This window comes from Rutilus rutilus, assembly GCF_951802725.1.
Source record: "Rutilus rutilus genome assembly, chromosome: 2".
NCBI lineage: Eukaryota > Metazoa > Chordata > Actinopteri > Cypriniformes > Leuciscidae > Rutilus > Rutilus rutilus.
The window spans coordinates 7,593,508-7,610,661 of NC_140210.1; the positions used below are offsets into that span (position 1 = coordinate 7,593,508).

The 17,154-nt window shown below is 38.0% G+C and overlaps 1 protein-coding gene across 2 annotated transcripts in view; it reads right to left on the reverse strand.

Annotated features, from left to right (window-relative positions):
* The window catches only part of LOC311286181 (caskin-1), a 64,841-nt gene extending 48,451 nt beyond the window's left edge, over positions 1-16,390 (reverse strand). Inside the window, exon 1 of one of the 2 annotated variants that reach the window (XM_084402283.1) lies at positions 15,815-16,390. In XM_084402283.1, the coding sequence (XP_084258409.1) occupies positions 15,815-15,908 (94 nt within the window). In that variant the 5' untranslated portion in view covers positions 15,909-16,390. The remainder of the gene's footprint in view (positions 1-15,814) is intronic. The other variant, XM_084402282.1, reaches the window with a different exon arrangement.
* Between the last annotated feature and the right edge of the window lie 764 nt (positions 16,391-17,154).

Genomic DNA, 17,154 nt, shown 5'->3' on the forward strand with positions numbered 1-17,154 from the left:
ACACACACACAAACCCTCAGCATCCCTCAGCATCATCTAACTGTGTTCAGTTTAAAGCAGCCATGGCCTGAAGCTGAAGCAAGCTGACTGTGAAAAGAAAATGAGAGAGAGAGAAACATGGAGAGAACAACCATTTTCTTCCACTAGTTTGGCCTCACATGCCGTACACGTGACTGTCAGTTTCACACTAGACTCTAAAAATACATATGAGGGAACCCATAGAAAAGTTCCTCCTAGACAGCAATGAGATTAAATAGACTTGTTTAAAAAGTTCTCCAGAGAACAATATATTGATTATCAAAAAGATATACAGTGAGGAAAATAAGTATTTGAACACCCTGCTATTTTGCAAGTTCTCCCACTTAGAAATCATGGAGGGGTCTGAAATTGTCATCGTAGGTGCATGTCCACTGTGAGAGACATAATAAAAAAAAAATAATCCAGAAATCACAATATATGATTTTTTAACTATTTATTTGTATGATACAGCTGCAAATAAGTATTTGAACACCTGAGAAAATCAATGTTAATATTTGGTACAGTAGCCTTTGTTTGCAATTACAGAGGTCAAACGTTTCCTGTAGTTTTTCACCAGGTTTGCACACACTGCAGGAGGGATTTTGGCCCACTCCTCCACACAGATCTTCTCTAGATCAGTCAGGTTTCTGGGCTGTCGCTGAGAAACACGGAGTTTGAGCTCCCTCCAAAGATTCTCTATTGGGTTTAGGTCTGGAGACTGGCTAGGCCACGCCAGAACCTTGATATGCTTCTTACAGAGCCACTCCTTGGTTATCCTGGCTGTGTGCTTCGGGTCATTGTCATGTTGGAAGACCCAGCCTCGAACCATCTTCAATGCTCTAACTGAGGGAAGGAGGTTGTTCCCCAAAATCTCGCAATACATGGCCCCGGTCATCCTCTCCTTAATACAGTGCAGTCGCCCTGTCCCATGTACAGAAAAACACCCCCAAAGCATGATGCTACCACCCCCATGCTTCACAGTAGGGATGGTGTTCTTGGGATGGTACTCATCATTCTTCTTCCTCCAAACACGTTTAGTGGAATTATGACCAAAAAGTTCTATTTTGGTCTCATCTGACCACATGACTTTCTCCCATGACTCCTCTGGATCATCCAAATGGTCATTGGCAAACTTAAGACGGGCCTTGACATGTGCTGGTTTAAGCAGGGGAACCTTCCGTGCCATGCATGATTTCAAACCATGACGTCTTAGTGTATTACCAACAGTAACCTTGGAAACGGTGGGCCCAGCTCTTTTCAGGTCATTGACCAGCTCCTCCCGTGTAGTTCTGGGCTGATTTCTCACCTTTCTTAGGATCATTGAGACCCCACGAGGTGAGATCTTGCATGGAGCCCCAGTCCGAGGGAGATTGACAGTCATGTTTAGCTTCTTCCATTTTCTAATGATTGCTCCAACAGTGGACCTTTTTTCACCAAGCTGCTTGGCAATTTCCCCGTAGCCCTTTCCAGCCTTGTGGAGGTGTACAATTTTGTCTCTAGTGTCTTTGGACAGCTCTTTGGTCTTGGCCATGTTAGTAGTTGGATTCTTACTGATTGTATGGGGTGGACAGGTGTCTTTATGCAGCTAACGACCTCAAATAGGTGCATCTAATTTAGGATAATAAATGGAGTGGAGGTGGACATTTTAAAGGCAGACTAACAGGTCTTTGAGGGTCAGAATTCTAGCTGATAGACAGGTGTTCAAATACTTATTTGCAGCTGTATCATACAAATAAATAGTTAAAAAATCATATATTGTGATTTCTGGAATTTTTTTTTTAGATTATGTCTCTCACAGTGGACATGCACCTACGATGACAATTTCAGACCCCTCCATGATTTCCAAGTGGGAGAACTTGCAAAATACAGGGTGTTCAAATACTTATTTTCCTCACTGTAGCTTTATACTTTTACTGAAGTTTAACATGGAGAGGTGGGGTAAAGTAATAATTACCAGAGCTTCTCTGTGATTTTAGTCCCGTCCAAATCTCAGTAATCATTACGGACATGTCAGTAAAGATTACGGCGACTTTTACCTTCAGTAAAAAGCTCCGGAATAATTACCTCAGGTAATACTAATCCCGTGTGAATAGACCCGCTGTAAATATGTACGTAAATATTTCATCATTTCCTGTTTAAAAGTAGTTTTCCGCAGTTTTTCAGATATGGAGACGCTTGAAAAAACAGCTGAACAACATAATTCTGATGATTCTGCAAAGAAATCTCCAATTAGTCAGTAGTCAGCGAGTTACTCTGGTGTCGAGTAATGATGCTAATTAAATATGCCCCTCTATCTGAGCTGCACCAATCACATCTGGTCATCTGATATAGGCGAGCTGGAGGCGAGATGACGACAGCGCTGTGACGTCGAAGTCATTAGTAAACATTGCAAGATGGCTATGGATGAACACCAGTTGTTTGAAACGGCTTTGGCCGCTACACTGAAAAAAATTATTCGTTGAATTTAATTAACAAAAATGTATGGTAAGTGGTTGCACACAATTGATTTTAGCTACATTTAAACAAATGCATTAAGTTGAACCTAATCAATTTTAGTTCAACGTAATGCATTTGTTTAAATGTAGCTAAAATCAATTGTTTGCAACCACTTACCATACATTTTTTTATTAAATTCAACAAATCCTTTTTTTCAGTGTACAATGAACGAGTTAGACTTGACTTTTTATCTAAAACAGGAACAGAAGACGCCGCTCGAATCGTTCCTTTGCAAGAAGGACGTTTTTGCTGTTTTGTGCGGACCGGATCGGTAAGAGTCTAATCTACCAGTTAGCTCCGCTGGTTGCTGGGGTTTATTGTTGTGATTGGTCGTAGTGTTATCCAATTGCGTGCAGTGAGATTTTCAAATGCATGCTTGATGCCGCCCAATTTTCATTAGTCGACATCAGACCATTAATCTTTTAGATATAGGTCTGGATTTCCAGGCTAAGTATAATGGCCCTTTACTCTCAAAATTGTTTGTATATATATATATATGCCTATTTTGCAATAAACATAAAATATTTAGAGATTTATAGGAAAAGATTTATAATTAAATCAATAGCTTTATATTTCTCCATAATTTTTAATTTGATTACGTCATTTGCAATGCTTTATGGGATTGTAGTTCTTTCTCTCATTGAAAGCCTTTATGTACACAGTCTTGTACCTTTGCCTTTTTGTCTACATTTTTGCTACAAATCATTGTTGTGGTTCACCTCAGATCTAGTTGGTTTGGTTCACGACTAACAACGACTTTTTTTTTATCCTTATGGGAAAAATTAATTGGAAAAATACAATACTGGAAAAGTGGGCATTGTTGCACTCTGTTAAATGTTAAATATATGCTGATTGGCAGACATGCTTCTTGCTGGTGTATGTGCACCATAGTAATGGGATAAGTAATTTAATATTAATAATATCCAATGTAACAACAAGAAAAGGCAGCTTCAGATCTCAAGTAGCAGAAACAGTGTTGTTTTTTTCTCATCACCTCAAGGATTAGCCTACCCCACCAGAACACACACACACACACACACACCAACACAGAGCCTTAAGAGGATAAAAAACGGATGTGCAATATTCCGATGCCCGGACACACGGCTCTAGTCTGAGCCAATACAGATGCTCAGCATTGCCATGGTCACTCAGTTGACAAATAGTTTTATGCATAACAGTACTTAAGCATGTACAATGTTTCCACATACACAAACACCAGTTGTTCATCTCAGGAGCAGAGGCGGCGCCAGCCGATTTTGCCGGGGCTTCTGCCCCGAATGTTTTGAGTGTAGCCCCGAATGTATTTTGAAAAGTTGACTGACAAATATGAAACCGGACAATAGCCTATGTATGTAAACCATGTAAATCATAAGTTGCCTTATTTTCATTGTGCTTTGGCTTTGCTGCTGTCTCTGAATGGTGATTGTTGAAATCTGTCTCACACAGAGACGCACCACGTGAGTGATTTCAGCCTATCTCCAGGATTTGCGGGCAACAGCGAACAATCTCACAGCAATTAATTTTTTTTTATAAATAACGCAGTCAGCAGCAGTACAGTCCTCTGTCAGATGAGATGTTGTCACGGTATATGTCAGAACATAAAACTCAGAAAAACTAACTTTCCTGTCGTGTCAACCGTGTGCTCGCGGCGCGCACTCTTCAATATCACGCACTAATGCAATCAATACATCTAGCCTAAATTATCGTTCATGACATTCTTTTAACTATAAGCAACTCAATTTGTCTAGATCTGTAATATTTTTTTCCTTTGTATAATGAGCTTGTAGTGCATGTGAACTGCTGCACAGTCGTGTGATTTAGTCGGCTTGATAATTCATAAGTATAAATATATATAAGTTGATGAGTTGATGAATTTATAATATTTGTATGGTCCTCGAATGTGTTTGAACATTTCACCTGTCAACTGCTTGACAAATAATTTATGCTACTGCCCACTGACATGCTTTTAAAGCTATTGTTATCCAATTTTTTTGGCCTTCAAACACCTTAAAATGCACATATGTAGGTCCGAGAAATCCACATTTTCTCGGGGGACAAAATACCCCCGAACCCCCCTCACTACGTCACATTTGAATGCGACGTAGTGGAAGTGAAAAACAATGAGCAAATTCTTTCCTATATAGCCTTAGACCTCAAATACTATTTCACAAGCAATATCACAATATTTTGAGTATAAAATATATTTGAAATATATATCATATGAAATATATTTACTGGAAGAACTGTTGGAAGAGCAAAGCGGCTGCTTTCTTCCCTTTGTGTAGAGGATTATTTAAACATGCTCCCTATGTTTTTGAGGGTAATCTCCCCATTATTTGAGTCAGACTGATAATATCCTCATTAAAGTCAGTGAGTTATTTAAGAGACAATCCTAGCTGAGGACAAAATCACAAACGAGTTGAAATTATGTTTGTAGGAGATTATGAAGTACTTTCATGCTGTGTTCTTGTTGCCGTTTCTCCATAGCAGAATCATCGAACAAAATGTGAAGCTTCCTTTGAAGACAGCATCAAATTGAAAAGTCTCACCCAAACAAGAATTCTATTATCATTTATTCACCCTCATGTTGTTCCAAAACTGTTTGACTTTGTTTCTTACTTTAAAGTCAAGTCAAGTCAAGTTTAGTAGTGATATAAACTAAACACAATTGGCTGTTTAAAAAAAGGGGAGGGGCTGTTCGATATGTCCCGCCCTGTGGAAATGAGGTCAAAATACTGAATAAAGCTGCGCGTTTCAAGGCTCTTTGGTGGGACTTTACGTATGACTTAGTTACAAACCAGCTAGTATTAATGTGTACCTAGTGAGGACTTTATTACGTTCCAATTTAAGTAAAAACTTACGAAAGTCTGGTGCAACTCTACAACTCTGACAAGTTCCAAAAAGGCAACATTAAAAGTATATGTGCTTAATTACAAGTATTCTGAAGCCATAAAATAGATACGATTTTCTGTGAGTAGCGACTTGAATGCTCACATACCTGTTTGGAACAACATGATGGTGAGTAAATGATGGCACAATGTTTATTTTGGTGTGATGTTTCAGATGTTATTTTCCAAATCCCAGAATGAACCCACAACAGCTTTACAAAATGACACACGCGGAACCAGCACAACAAGTCATTTTACTGAAGGCCTGCCTTGTTCTGTTTTCATCTCCAAGACAAGACCTGTCAAGCTCAGCTCAATGCAGCAAAAACCTGTGCTGTCCAGACTCCAGCTGACCTACCATAACCTCTGAAATATCTTACTACACATTAACATCAACAGCTTCAGGTGCTAGACAACACACACACCATGCTGCCGCTGCCTGTTATGCAAGGAAATGTGTGTGTTGTTTTCCTATACCTTTACTTCTGCCAACATGGGGACGGAAGGGGTTTTCAAGTGCACTTGTGAGTAAATTAAAAACAAATAATGTATATATGTTACTCTTTTGAAGAAGCAACTTTAGACCAATATTATTGCTTAATTTAATATATGTCATCTGAATACTTAAAACAAGCTAGTTTGTTATACAGGGTTCTTTAATTAAAATACAGGGTTAATTAAAATAAAGCTGAAATAAAACAAAATATAAATATTAGTTGAAAAACTAAAACTAAACAAAAATGTGAAATGTTGTCTTGGCAATAAACTGAAATAAATCAAAGTTGAAGCACTATAATTATTAACCAGAAATAATTGGATTGTCAAATTAAGAAGGAAGGAAGGAAGGAAGGAAGGAAGGAAGGAAGGAAGGAAGGATACACATACACTTTACCAAGTAAATACTGGGATGCTGTTAAAGTCTACTACCTTCACATAGCAACAATGTCTCTAGAAATGCCACAGTGAAGTGGACAACTAAAGTCAACAGAAGAAAAAAACAGATGAATAATTAACATAAATGAAATACATCTGCCTCCAAATGTTTCATATTAGTCATGAAAAGGACCAGCTTATATGAATCTACAATTTAGACAAGGGAATGGAGGTTGCAAAATTAAATTTGTACTGAATGATCTTCTTTCGCAATTTTCACCTTTATGACTTGGATAGATACTGAATACAGGAGTTGTTGTTATTTTAGACTCTAACAGGAACATTGATACACAGAATGGAGCCAAAGCAAAAGGTTAAGTGCCCTTCTGAAGGACACAAGGGCTCTGGTCAAAGTAAGCGGCCTGTGCAGGAATCTGTGTCACCCTGTTGAAAGTGCAGCACCGCACACACTTGGCCTTGTACACACAGATGAATCTTCAGCGTTCACATTCTCAACTCCACATTTGGCCTCAAGTCCAATGAAACCTCCTTGTCTGGGAAAATTACGGCCCAACCAATCAGTGTCAGCTTCAACGGCGGACGGATCAGTTTGAGTTTACAATGCGAAGATCTGACAATGACAACGACAAAACCAGCACAGGGGAAGCCATCGTAAAACCCACTTTAAAGATTCGACAGTTATGGATGCATGAAAGAGCTGGATGCAATTAATTGAACTGCAACTAAGCACACTCACTCCATCTTCTGATTTGATCTAAGGTCAGACAGCATTCAAGGAACCAAAAACGTTAAAAAAAAATACACAATAAATGTTTGAATGAACAAAGCTAAATGATAACCTGTGGCCTTATGACTACAATTTTGGGTGAATAACCAAGCTAATAAAACATCAATTGGGAATGTCAGTGCTTTAAAGAAAAGACCCAAGATGGCCTGTGATGCAGGATTTTTTTTTTTCTTAATTATATTTTGGTTTTATTATAGTATTTATTAATAATTTTAACTGACTTTTATATTTTAATATTTGTTTAAGTTTTAATAATTATTTTATTATGTGGTTTTGTCATTTTTATTAGTTTTTATTTAGCTTTATTATTTCAGTTTTAGTAAACTTATTAAAGTTCAAGCTTTTCGGATAATATTTATATTTTATTTTATTTCAACTTTAATTCAATTTCAATTAACAATAACAACACTTGTGTTTATTTAAACTTCTAAACACAAATATAATGATTCCATATCTTAATAATATGGAAATAATCATTAAAAAAATTATTCATTCTGAGAGAGTTACACATCTGTAGTGTTCACCATCCATCAGAGAGTTAAATGCAAAAGATGTAAATGTACCAGTGTGTAAATGTACCAGTCTCAATTGAGGTGAATATATCTGTAGTGCAGTGATATATATTCCCTGGATGTGAGCTACGCATACAAAAATTTCTTTCTATGAAGTCTTGCGTGTTCTCATGTGCTCTCCTTTAGGGTGAGATAAATGGTATTTCCTTCTCTGTCTCTCACTCCCTCTTTCTTTTTCTGAGAGTGCATTGATGTTCATGGCTGGTTGAGCTGATGTGTTCTGGCATTTTCTTTTCGCTGGTTTGGGAATGTCCTGCTATAGTACACACACACACACACACTGTGCAAAGATGAGGCCCTGTGAAGAGGCACAGTTGCAGAAAAACAGTTACACATGAATATAAATTAAGTAAGTTCATGTTAAGCAATGTAACTGTAGTCCAAAAACATCACTCAAGTTTGTGAATCTGCAAACACAATGCCTGTTTCCAGGATTTATCTGATACAGGGGAAGCATTTCCAATTGTCAAGCATGGGTTTCATTTTGTTTGTGTATGCGATAATGAATGACTCAGTGCTGGAATTTGTTATTTTTAATATTTTGCTGACTGCTCAATGAGGTTGTTATCAGTAAGCAGAAAGCATCAGCTTTTTTTCTCCGACTCGCTATCTGTTGTACTGAAACCCCAAAACAAATGGGCCGCCACTCCTGATAAACATCCACAGAAGCAAGTTTGGTTCATTAAAATAGAAAGATTAGAAAATAAAATACCTCATACACAAAGTGATAACACTTGCCCAAAGGATGCCAACATCTTCCAACTTAGGAACCTCTTCCTAATAACTTCTATTAAAGAGGACCTATTGTGCTTTTATGCTACATTTTCAACTTTCTTTATAATGTTGCTGTTTGAGGTCTGCAATGTTACAAAGCACAAAGTCACTCAAAAAGGAGTTCTTCTCTATATCAGTGCGCACTGTTTCTGAACTCTCTGAAAAGCCTCGATTGTAGTCTTGAGTTTTCTTCCAGGAATGAATATATATTCCTCATTTAAATAATTCCCGCCCAACGCTTGCGCAAAAAGAGGTCAAGGCCTGGTTGAGTTGCATTAGTAGTGTGTTGAAACTCGCAGTTATGGTGAGGGGCGTGACATTTCCCAAACACGCTCGAAGCGTCTGACCAATCACAACAGACTGGTCCAGCCAACCAATCAGAGCACATTACACTTTTCGGAAGTAAACAGAGCGTTACTGGGGTGCTGCAGTAATGTAAAATTATTGTTTTTTGAACATTCATGCATGAAAACCAATTCTAGTAGACCACAAAAACAAAATCGAGATTTTGTAAAAGGGCATAATATGCCCCTATTTATAACATTAGCAAACAGTACGTCGTAGCTTCTTTCAGTTAAAGAACAATAGAAGAAATTAACTGCATTTAGAAATAAACGATGATAAAATAATAAATTAATACTTTTTTTGACATTTTAGTCCACTGACCCAAAGCAGTACGTTCAAGAACCCTCACAGACCCCCAATTGAAAAATGTCACGTTAGACAGATGATTAATACTTGACATTCAATCCTCATATTCAACTCCACTGTCCCCATCACTTCTTAAAGTGACACTCATGCATTTAACCTGTCAGAAAATCACATTTACAGAAAACGAATAATCCGGCCAAGAAAACTAGCCTCAAGCAAGTTTTCTGCAGTCATATCTGATGCAACAATCCATCTTTTATTTTATGGCTATATTACAATATACTAATCTTTAAATGCAACCACAAACCAGCATACATAAAATAAAATAAAATAACCATTTAAAACTATTACAAATGCTGTTAGCTGGTAAATTATCAAACATCTGGTCCGCTTGGATTTTCTTTTATCTCTTAAGACCTTGTGGGAAACGTGAAAATGAAATCACTCACAGAAATATACTAAAAATAGGTCAAATTACTAGTTACACTTACTTAATATAAGGTCAATTATACGCAAATCTATATGTTCATTCTTAAAAAAAATAAAAAATACACAACTACAAATGCTGTTAGCTGGTAAATTATCCAACATCTAGTGCACTTTTCTTTTTTCTCTTAAGACCTTTGGGAACCATGTGAAAATGAAATCAGTGACAGAAATATACTAAAAATAGGTCAAATGTGCTTCTTTGTGCATGGATTTTTGAAAACCATTTATGCTGTGAACAAACACTTCTGAAATGCTTTGATTTTTCCCTGCTTTCCATCTGTTCTGCTGCTTGAATGAATCTGCGCGTATAGCTTGTCATTCATAAAAGATCTGGAATAACATGAGAAGTAATGAATTATTTCACATCTCCAAATCAAATAAGACTTTGTATTACACGCACAAAAAGTTAAACTATGTGTTGTCACTTACTGAAGCTATTTTTTATTAAATTACATGAATTGATGTATCTGATGTAGTCAGGTTAATTCAGTCATATTAAACAGGAAAATTCTTGGAAATGCTCAAACAGAACTGGAATCTACTTACTGCTCTATATGCTAATCACAGTAGCAGGTGTTTTAAGTGCCCTGGTGTCAATGATCAGTGATCACTGCCCATGCAAGAACAACATTTAACTGCTCAAGAACAAGAAGGAGTTTCTCGAAGCAACAGTGTCAAATCAACCTGCTTAAGATATATGAATCTTTTACAGGCACTAATTTAATCTTTTGGGAGGTCTATGGACATCTGCTCTACTGAATCAATTTGTTCAGATAATGGTGAGCAACACATTTTTTTAAAGAGTACTTTAATGTGCATAAAAAAATACTTCATGTGGAAGCACAAAAGCGATTTATCTACATAGAAATTACTAGTTAAACATACTTTATATCAGGTCAGTTATACGCAAATCTACACGTTCATTCATAAAAATTACAAATATAACACAAAAGCAGACAATGCTTCAAAAGAAATGTTGGAATGTACCCAGTATCGCCAACAAATTTAAAGGGATACTTCACCTCTGGAAAGATGAATGTGTATTTAAAATGGGTCATTTATGTAGAAGAAATGTGAAATAATTTTTTTATTTTGAGTTTTCTAGACTGAGAAAAGCCAGAAAATGTATTTTTGGCTCATGTGGATGAAAGACAACAACTCCCAGAATGCACTTGCTTCGCTGCCCTAGGAGGCCACTCCCAAGCCACGCCTATAAGAGAGCGCAGTAGTTAAACAACAAGTCTAGGCTGCTAGTGAGTCTCAGTGACGAGTCTGCCCGGGATTTTGAGATCGCCCAAAATGTCCGGGATTTGGCTTTTGCGTTTTACAGTCGCCATTCATTATGTTTACTGTGGCGAGCAGGACGAGGCTGAGGGCCGTGGGAGAACGGCGCGAGGCCGGTGCCGTGATTACTGAGCGTGTCATCCTGTGAGACGCACCGGTCTCGTATCTCTCACGGAGGAGCGGGAATTTTCAACCGATCACTTGTTTAGCGTTCATGTAAACACTACATTCAGATTCACCAATCGGAATTAATTCAGTTAGATTGAAACAAAAGGTGTGCATGTAAACAATGAATGGCGACTGTAGAAAGCAAAAGACAAATCCCGGACATTTTGGACGATCTCGACGGCCGGACATGTCCGGGAAAAAGAGGATGGTAACCCCTACTACTCAGCTTTCTCCTACTACTCAGCTTTCTCCACAGAACAAGAGCTAGCTTAGCTTCCAAAAAAAGATGGCTGACACTATGTGTACATTCTGTGAGTGAGATCCCACCCTCTATGGGCGGGTAGAAAACATGCGGGACAGCCCCTACTACTGGCTGTGGTCTTTAGCCTCTGGCCAAAAAATGACGATTTTTGCGTCATCGGAGGATTTTTTCCAGACAAAAAATACATAAATCTCTCGTCTCAGGGGGATATGAGGGTGGAAAGCACGGTAATTCGAAAATACTACAGGTTTTCTACTAATACAAAGCTTAATGCTAAATCCTGAAGTATCCCTTTAAGGTTTAGATTGAGTAGAAGCACTAACCTCCATAATGGTGGCTTCAAATAAAACAGCAACTATAGCCTAAAACTAAAAGCAACTATAGCCTTATTAATTACTAGGGATGCACGATATTGCATTTTGGCCGATATTCGATATGCCGATATTTTCAAACTAATTTTGTCCGATGCCGATACCGATATATATATACACATTTTCCCCCTGATATATTTACACTTTAATTTTACTGAAGAGAAATCCAAGTCTTTTACAAATGTAGACAGACATTCACCCCTTAAAAATAGGCAAATTATTTCACTTGGAGAATAAATGATATGCCAGTGCCACATTTTATTTTTAAGTTCAGACTTCAAACTTCAGTCCTTAGGAGTAAAATAAATAAAAAATACATCTTCTACTTGAACAGGTCTACCAAATGCTCCCCTGTTTTCGGTGCTGATGCAGTGGCGACCCGTTCATGTAACATGTAAGGGTGGCGTTGCCAATAAAGCAACTAAAAGCTGTCACAACGAACCGCAAAAGAAATGATTATGAATATGTCAAATATAGCAAGGAGACCTTTTAATTGTTTATTAATAAACAAGTGTTTTCTGTGTCAGCTGCAAAGATGAAGTTGACGATGACTCGCGATCTTCGCAGTAGTGAACGCGCCGGAGAGAAATGCACATTTCGGATTACATAGTTTTCTTTCGTTTTGAATTGTTCTGTTTAAAAATATGATTTCAAGCATTCTGTAGATAATAGATATATTTCTCAGGTCTGTGAGGCAAGTAGGCTATGCTGAGTTTCGTTTCATTAGCTCCAGTTCAATCGCGGACGCCTCCGTGTCATGATATCTATTATCTATTATCTGCTTTACTTATTATTTATTAAATCCAGGCAATTGGTTGATGAAACATTGATTAAAATTAAGATACAATTAATACAAAACGAAATTCACTTGGAAAGGCTTTGTGCTTTTCGGTTTTCCTCATAAATGCGAACACGAAACATAAAATAAAATGAATATGTTATGCTCTGTGGAGAGCATAGTAGCTTGGAGAGTTTACATTAGTAAGCTACAGGACATCGTCTTTCAAAACATGACCTGCACGAAAGAGAAAAAAAAATTACTGCGTCATTGTACCCAGCACTTCTGAAAATGCATTTGCGAATGCATCTCTGTCCCCAGCACATTTCAAACCAAACTGACGCCCATGCTCGAAACGCCTCCACATGTTAAGTTGCTGACCCTCATGCACGGTCGTCACGTGCACATAGGAAACACGCCACCCTATCGGCAAGGCTCATCGGCAGAAATGATCATATCGGCCGATGCCGATGATGGTCATTTAAAGCTTTTATCGGCCGATACCGATGTTGTGCCGATATCATCGTGCATCCCAGCATCAACTATTTACAATCCTTATTTTTTGCCCTGCCTACCTAATTAAGTATCCATCTTCAAGAGCCAATGGCCACTCCCTCAAACACCACAGTTGAAACAACATATACATATATATAAAGATATACAATATATTATATATTGTAATTAACAGAGCAGAATTTGTGCAAAATTCACTTTTTTTTCTGATGTAGTTTCAGGGGAAGCATAAGGGAGATGGTATCAAAGGTCAAGGGAAGTTCAAGAGAACATACATTTTAATTTATGAGTCTCTTGAGAGATGATGTAGCTTTCTGAGATGAGAACATCTACAGCCCAACAGCAGAACATATTGGACATTGACATAAAGGTGTTAGCAAGGGTTTAGCAACTATCACAGAAAGGATATACAGTCTGGCATACCGACACATCAACTGATCCTCACTATGCCTTCAGAGGAAAACAATAACTACTCTCTTAAAAGAATATCTACAAAGGTAAATATGTCTTCATTCATGTCTTTATTCAGCACACACACTCTACAGGTATACATAAAACAAAACTGTGCTCTTTTTTTTCTAGATGATGGTGTCTAAAAATGCACCAGAAAAAAAGGTTTGTTTCTTTACCAACACAAGGAAAAGAAGGGCATCTTCAGTATAGCTATTATTGTAATACTCTCTCTCTCTCCCTCTCTCTCTCTCACACACACACACACAGAGAGAGAGAGAGAGAGAGAGAGAGAGAGAGAGAGAGAGAGAGAGAGAGAGAGAGAGAGAGAGAGAGAGAGAGAGAGAGAGAGAGAGAGAGAGAGAGAGAGAGAGAGAGAGAGAGTGGCCTGCTTTCATTTCAGGCCGCCCCTCCTACCATAGCAGGAGATGCATCTCTGACCACCTGGGATGTTACCCAGCACTGGAAGTGGTAATTGCATTTCAATTATAGGCATGTGTCCGCGTATGTTTGTGTGGCGTGTGCCTGATCTTGTGCAACAGTCACTGTATGTATAGTATAGGACTGTATAGGAATCATTGTATGAATAAGAGGAAAAGCTATTCCAAACGAGCATGATTTGTGACCCACCAAAACAGTCAAATACTATCTGCATTCTCAATATGGATGCAGATAGATAAAACTGTCTGTTTTATGGCCCATTCACACCAAGGACGATAACTATAATGATAACAGAACATTTTAATGGATGTTCAAGGATGAGAACTATAATGTATATTATACGTTTGAATTATACAACAGTTATAAAATCATTCTAAATGTAAAGGAATAGCAGTGTTCACACCACAACTATAATAATAACGCCACAGAGGAATTATATCATGGAATCACTTTCAAAACTATTTTTCCAGCTGATGAAAGATCAAAACACTGACAGCCAATCAGAATCCATCCTACTTTAAAGACCTTGAACCTTTAAAGTGACAGATCACAAAACTGCAGCGCATGCTTATAACGTTACTGTGCATTGGTGTGGATGCTATATAGTTATTGTTATGGATATATTTATAGGTTTTGTTCTTGGTGTGAATGGGCCTCTATACTTGCCTCAGAAAAAAAGCATGTGGCCATGCAATAGCCTACTAAAAGTTCACTAAAAACAAGCTACATATAGCCTACATCAATAAAATGATGGCACTTAGCAATACGTATACCTATTTCAAACAGTAATGTGACCAGGCGACCTCCAATGATAAAAGATTGTCAGAGTGAACGCCTCTTTACACGTCATAATGGACAGACGCCCAAACAGCTGAGTCTCTCTCTCTCTCTCTCTCTCTCTCATGTACTCACACACTTTATTACTCTGACATCTGGCGCTTTTCACTAATATAATCCCTCTTCCCTTCCCAAGCCTCATGCTTCCCAACATGGACAAACAAGATGGTATCTATCTATCTATCTATCTATCTATCTATCTATCTATCCATCTATCCATCTATGTGTCTGTCTGTCTGTCTATCTATCTACAGGTAGCTGGAAATAAAATAAGGACAACGTTTCTAGCTCTCTGATAGAAATAACAGGTACTTTGATATAATATAAAGATGGTATCTATTTATCGACATTATAAATCTATATAATATGAAGAATAGTCAGGTACTTAATGAGCCATAACTGTAAAATGCCAATATCCATCTGCACATGTTTCCTTCAATACTCTATCTCTTTAATCTTTGGCGATCTTGAGCCACCTGCCATATCTGAGCGCGCGCTCATCTGGACATCAAAGCGGATTTGGCGCGGCCCGCCACAGCGAGCATCAAGTATTGACGATCCATCTATACTGAGCGACGCGACAAAAGTGGAACGCTTCCGTTATAATCAGCGAATGTAGATGTCTGCGCTGATAATAACAAAAAAAAAAAAAAAAAAAAAAACGACCCACTCTAGAGTCATTTGGATGACCCTGCCGCGCTGTATGATTTTGAGTCACTTAAAGGAACGTTTCGTTTAGAAATCGAACTGGACGTAAAGGGTGCTCCGGAAAAAAAAATGCACGAAAAGCGTTAAGCGTTCGTGAACGCCACAAAAATAATTTAGTTTCGGTACGTTTTAAAAATGTAAGCGGTCCTTAACCAGAAACGATTCTCGGTTCCCAATCTAGACGCGTAGCTATACGACACTAACATACAGAAGGCCTACAAAGTCATTTTTCTACATGCTCTTAAGAGGGAATTGATTGAAAATGCACGAAATTGTTAACCACACATTTATTTATTTCGCTAAAGCAAAGTGTTTTGCCATATAATATCACATATTCAAAAGCCGCGTCGGTTTAAGTGGTCATTGAAGCAATCGCAAGGGGGTGTGTGGAGGGTGTGATGAGACATTTAAGATCGGTGGGTGTGATACTCACTCGCTTTGCCCTGTTTGGGTCTCTGGAGGAGCCGTTGGACGGTAATCAGATCCTCCGTCTTCACCGCCTGCAAGAGTTCCTGTTCTTTCCCCATCCTGTTCAATCACACACTCAAGCACCCTCTCTCACACATGCGGTCATGGCTACACTTTTACATCCAGCGCATCTTCAGGGGACCAGGCGACCTAACGGTGCCGTTAACGCCAGCACATCCTCGCCGTTCATCGTTGAAAGGTCGAGTGCGCAGAGAGGCGCAAGACGCGTTTACATGCCCAGTGAAGTGACCAGTGGCGTCCACGCAGTCGCTAACGACGAAAAAAGGTCTTATTGCGTACTGAGGTGACAGAATCCCCTCGTTTTCAGGTTAAAGGGACGGCGCGGAAACCTTGCGCGTATTTACGCACGGTGACATGGCTCGTAACAAAAATATCAGATGTTGTGTAAATCAAAACAGAAGCCGTCTCTTTGACCCGAAGCTCGTAGAGAGACCGTATATATTACGTAAACATCCAGGCAGATGTGCGCGCGGGCGCTGGAGGTTGTAATCCGCTGTCGCTTTCTCATGTGCGCATGTATGTGTGTGTGTGTGTGTGTGTGTGTGTGTGTCTGTCTGTGTACTATCTGTGTATGTATGGCAAGCTGATTTAACATGTATTCTATAAAAAAAACTGACTAGAATAAAAAAAATATATATATATATATATATATATATTCAGTTAGTACTAGAAAAAATATATATATATTATATATATATATATATATATATATGCATGCTATCTGGAAATATATATATATATATATATATATATATATATATATATATATATATATATATATATATATATATATATGCATGCTATCTGGAAGTGAACATGTGGGATCTGAAACAAAGAACTGCAACTAATCTAACGGCAATTAAACTATCAATCTTTTTGAGCTATGACAATCTCCAATGAAATTATGTTCATCCAACAAATAACTGTGAGTTAGGGGGAGCAAGTTTTTAATATCATTAAGGCCCCAATATACTCACAGTGGATTTCTTTTTCGTTCTTCTAGGGGCAAAATGAAGTTCGAAATACGTGACCAGCGACATACTGTAATCTGATGCCGCCCACTCTGCCAAGAGTTACGTTTAGATGAATATGTAAATATGTGCTGTACTTTCCTCTCAATAACAAAATAAACACAGCAAAAATGAAAAAACCACAAGCATTTTTTTTAAAGTATAAGAAAATCATCTGATCATAGCAACGTGAATATGTTTGCACAAACTCTGCAATTCAGCACTCTAAAGTCATGTCTATTATTTTCTGTTAAAATAAACAGCTAACATAACA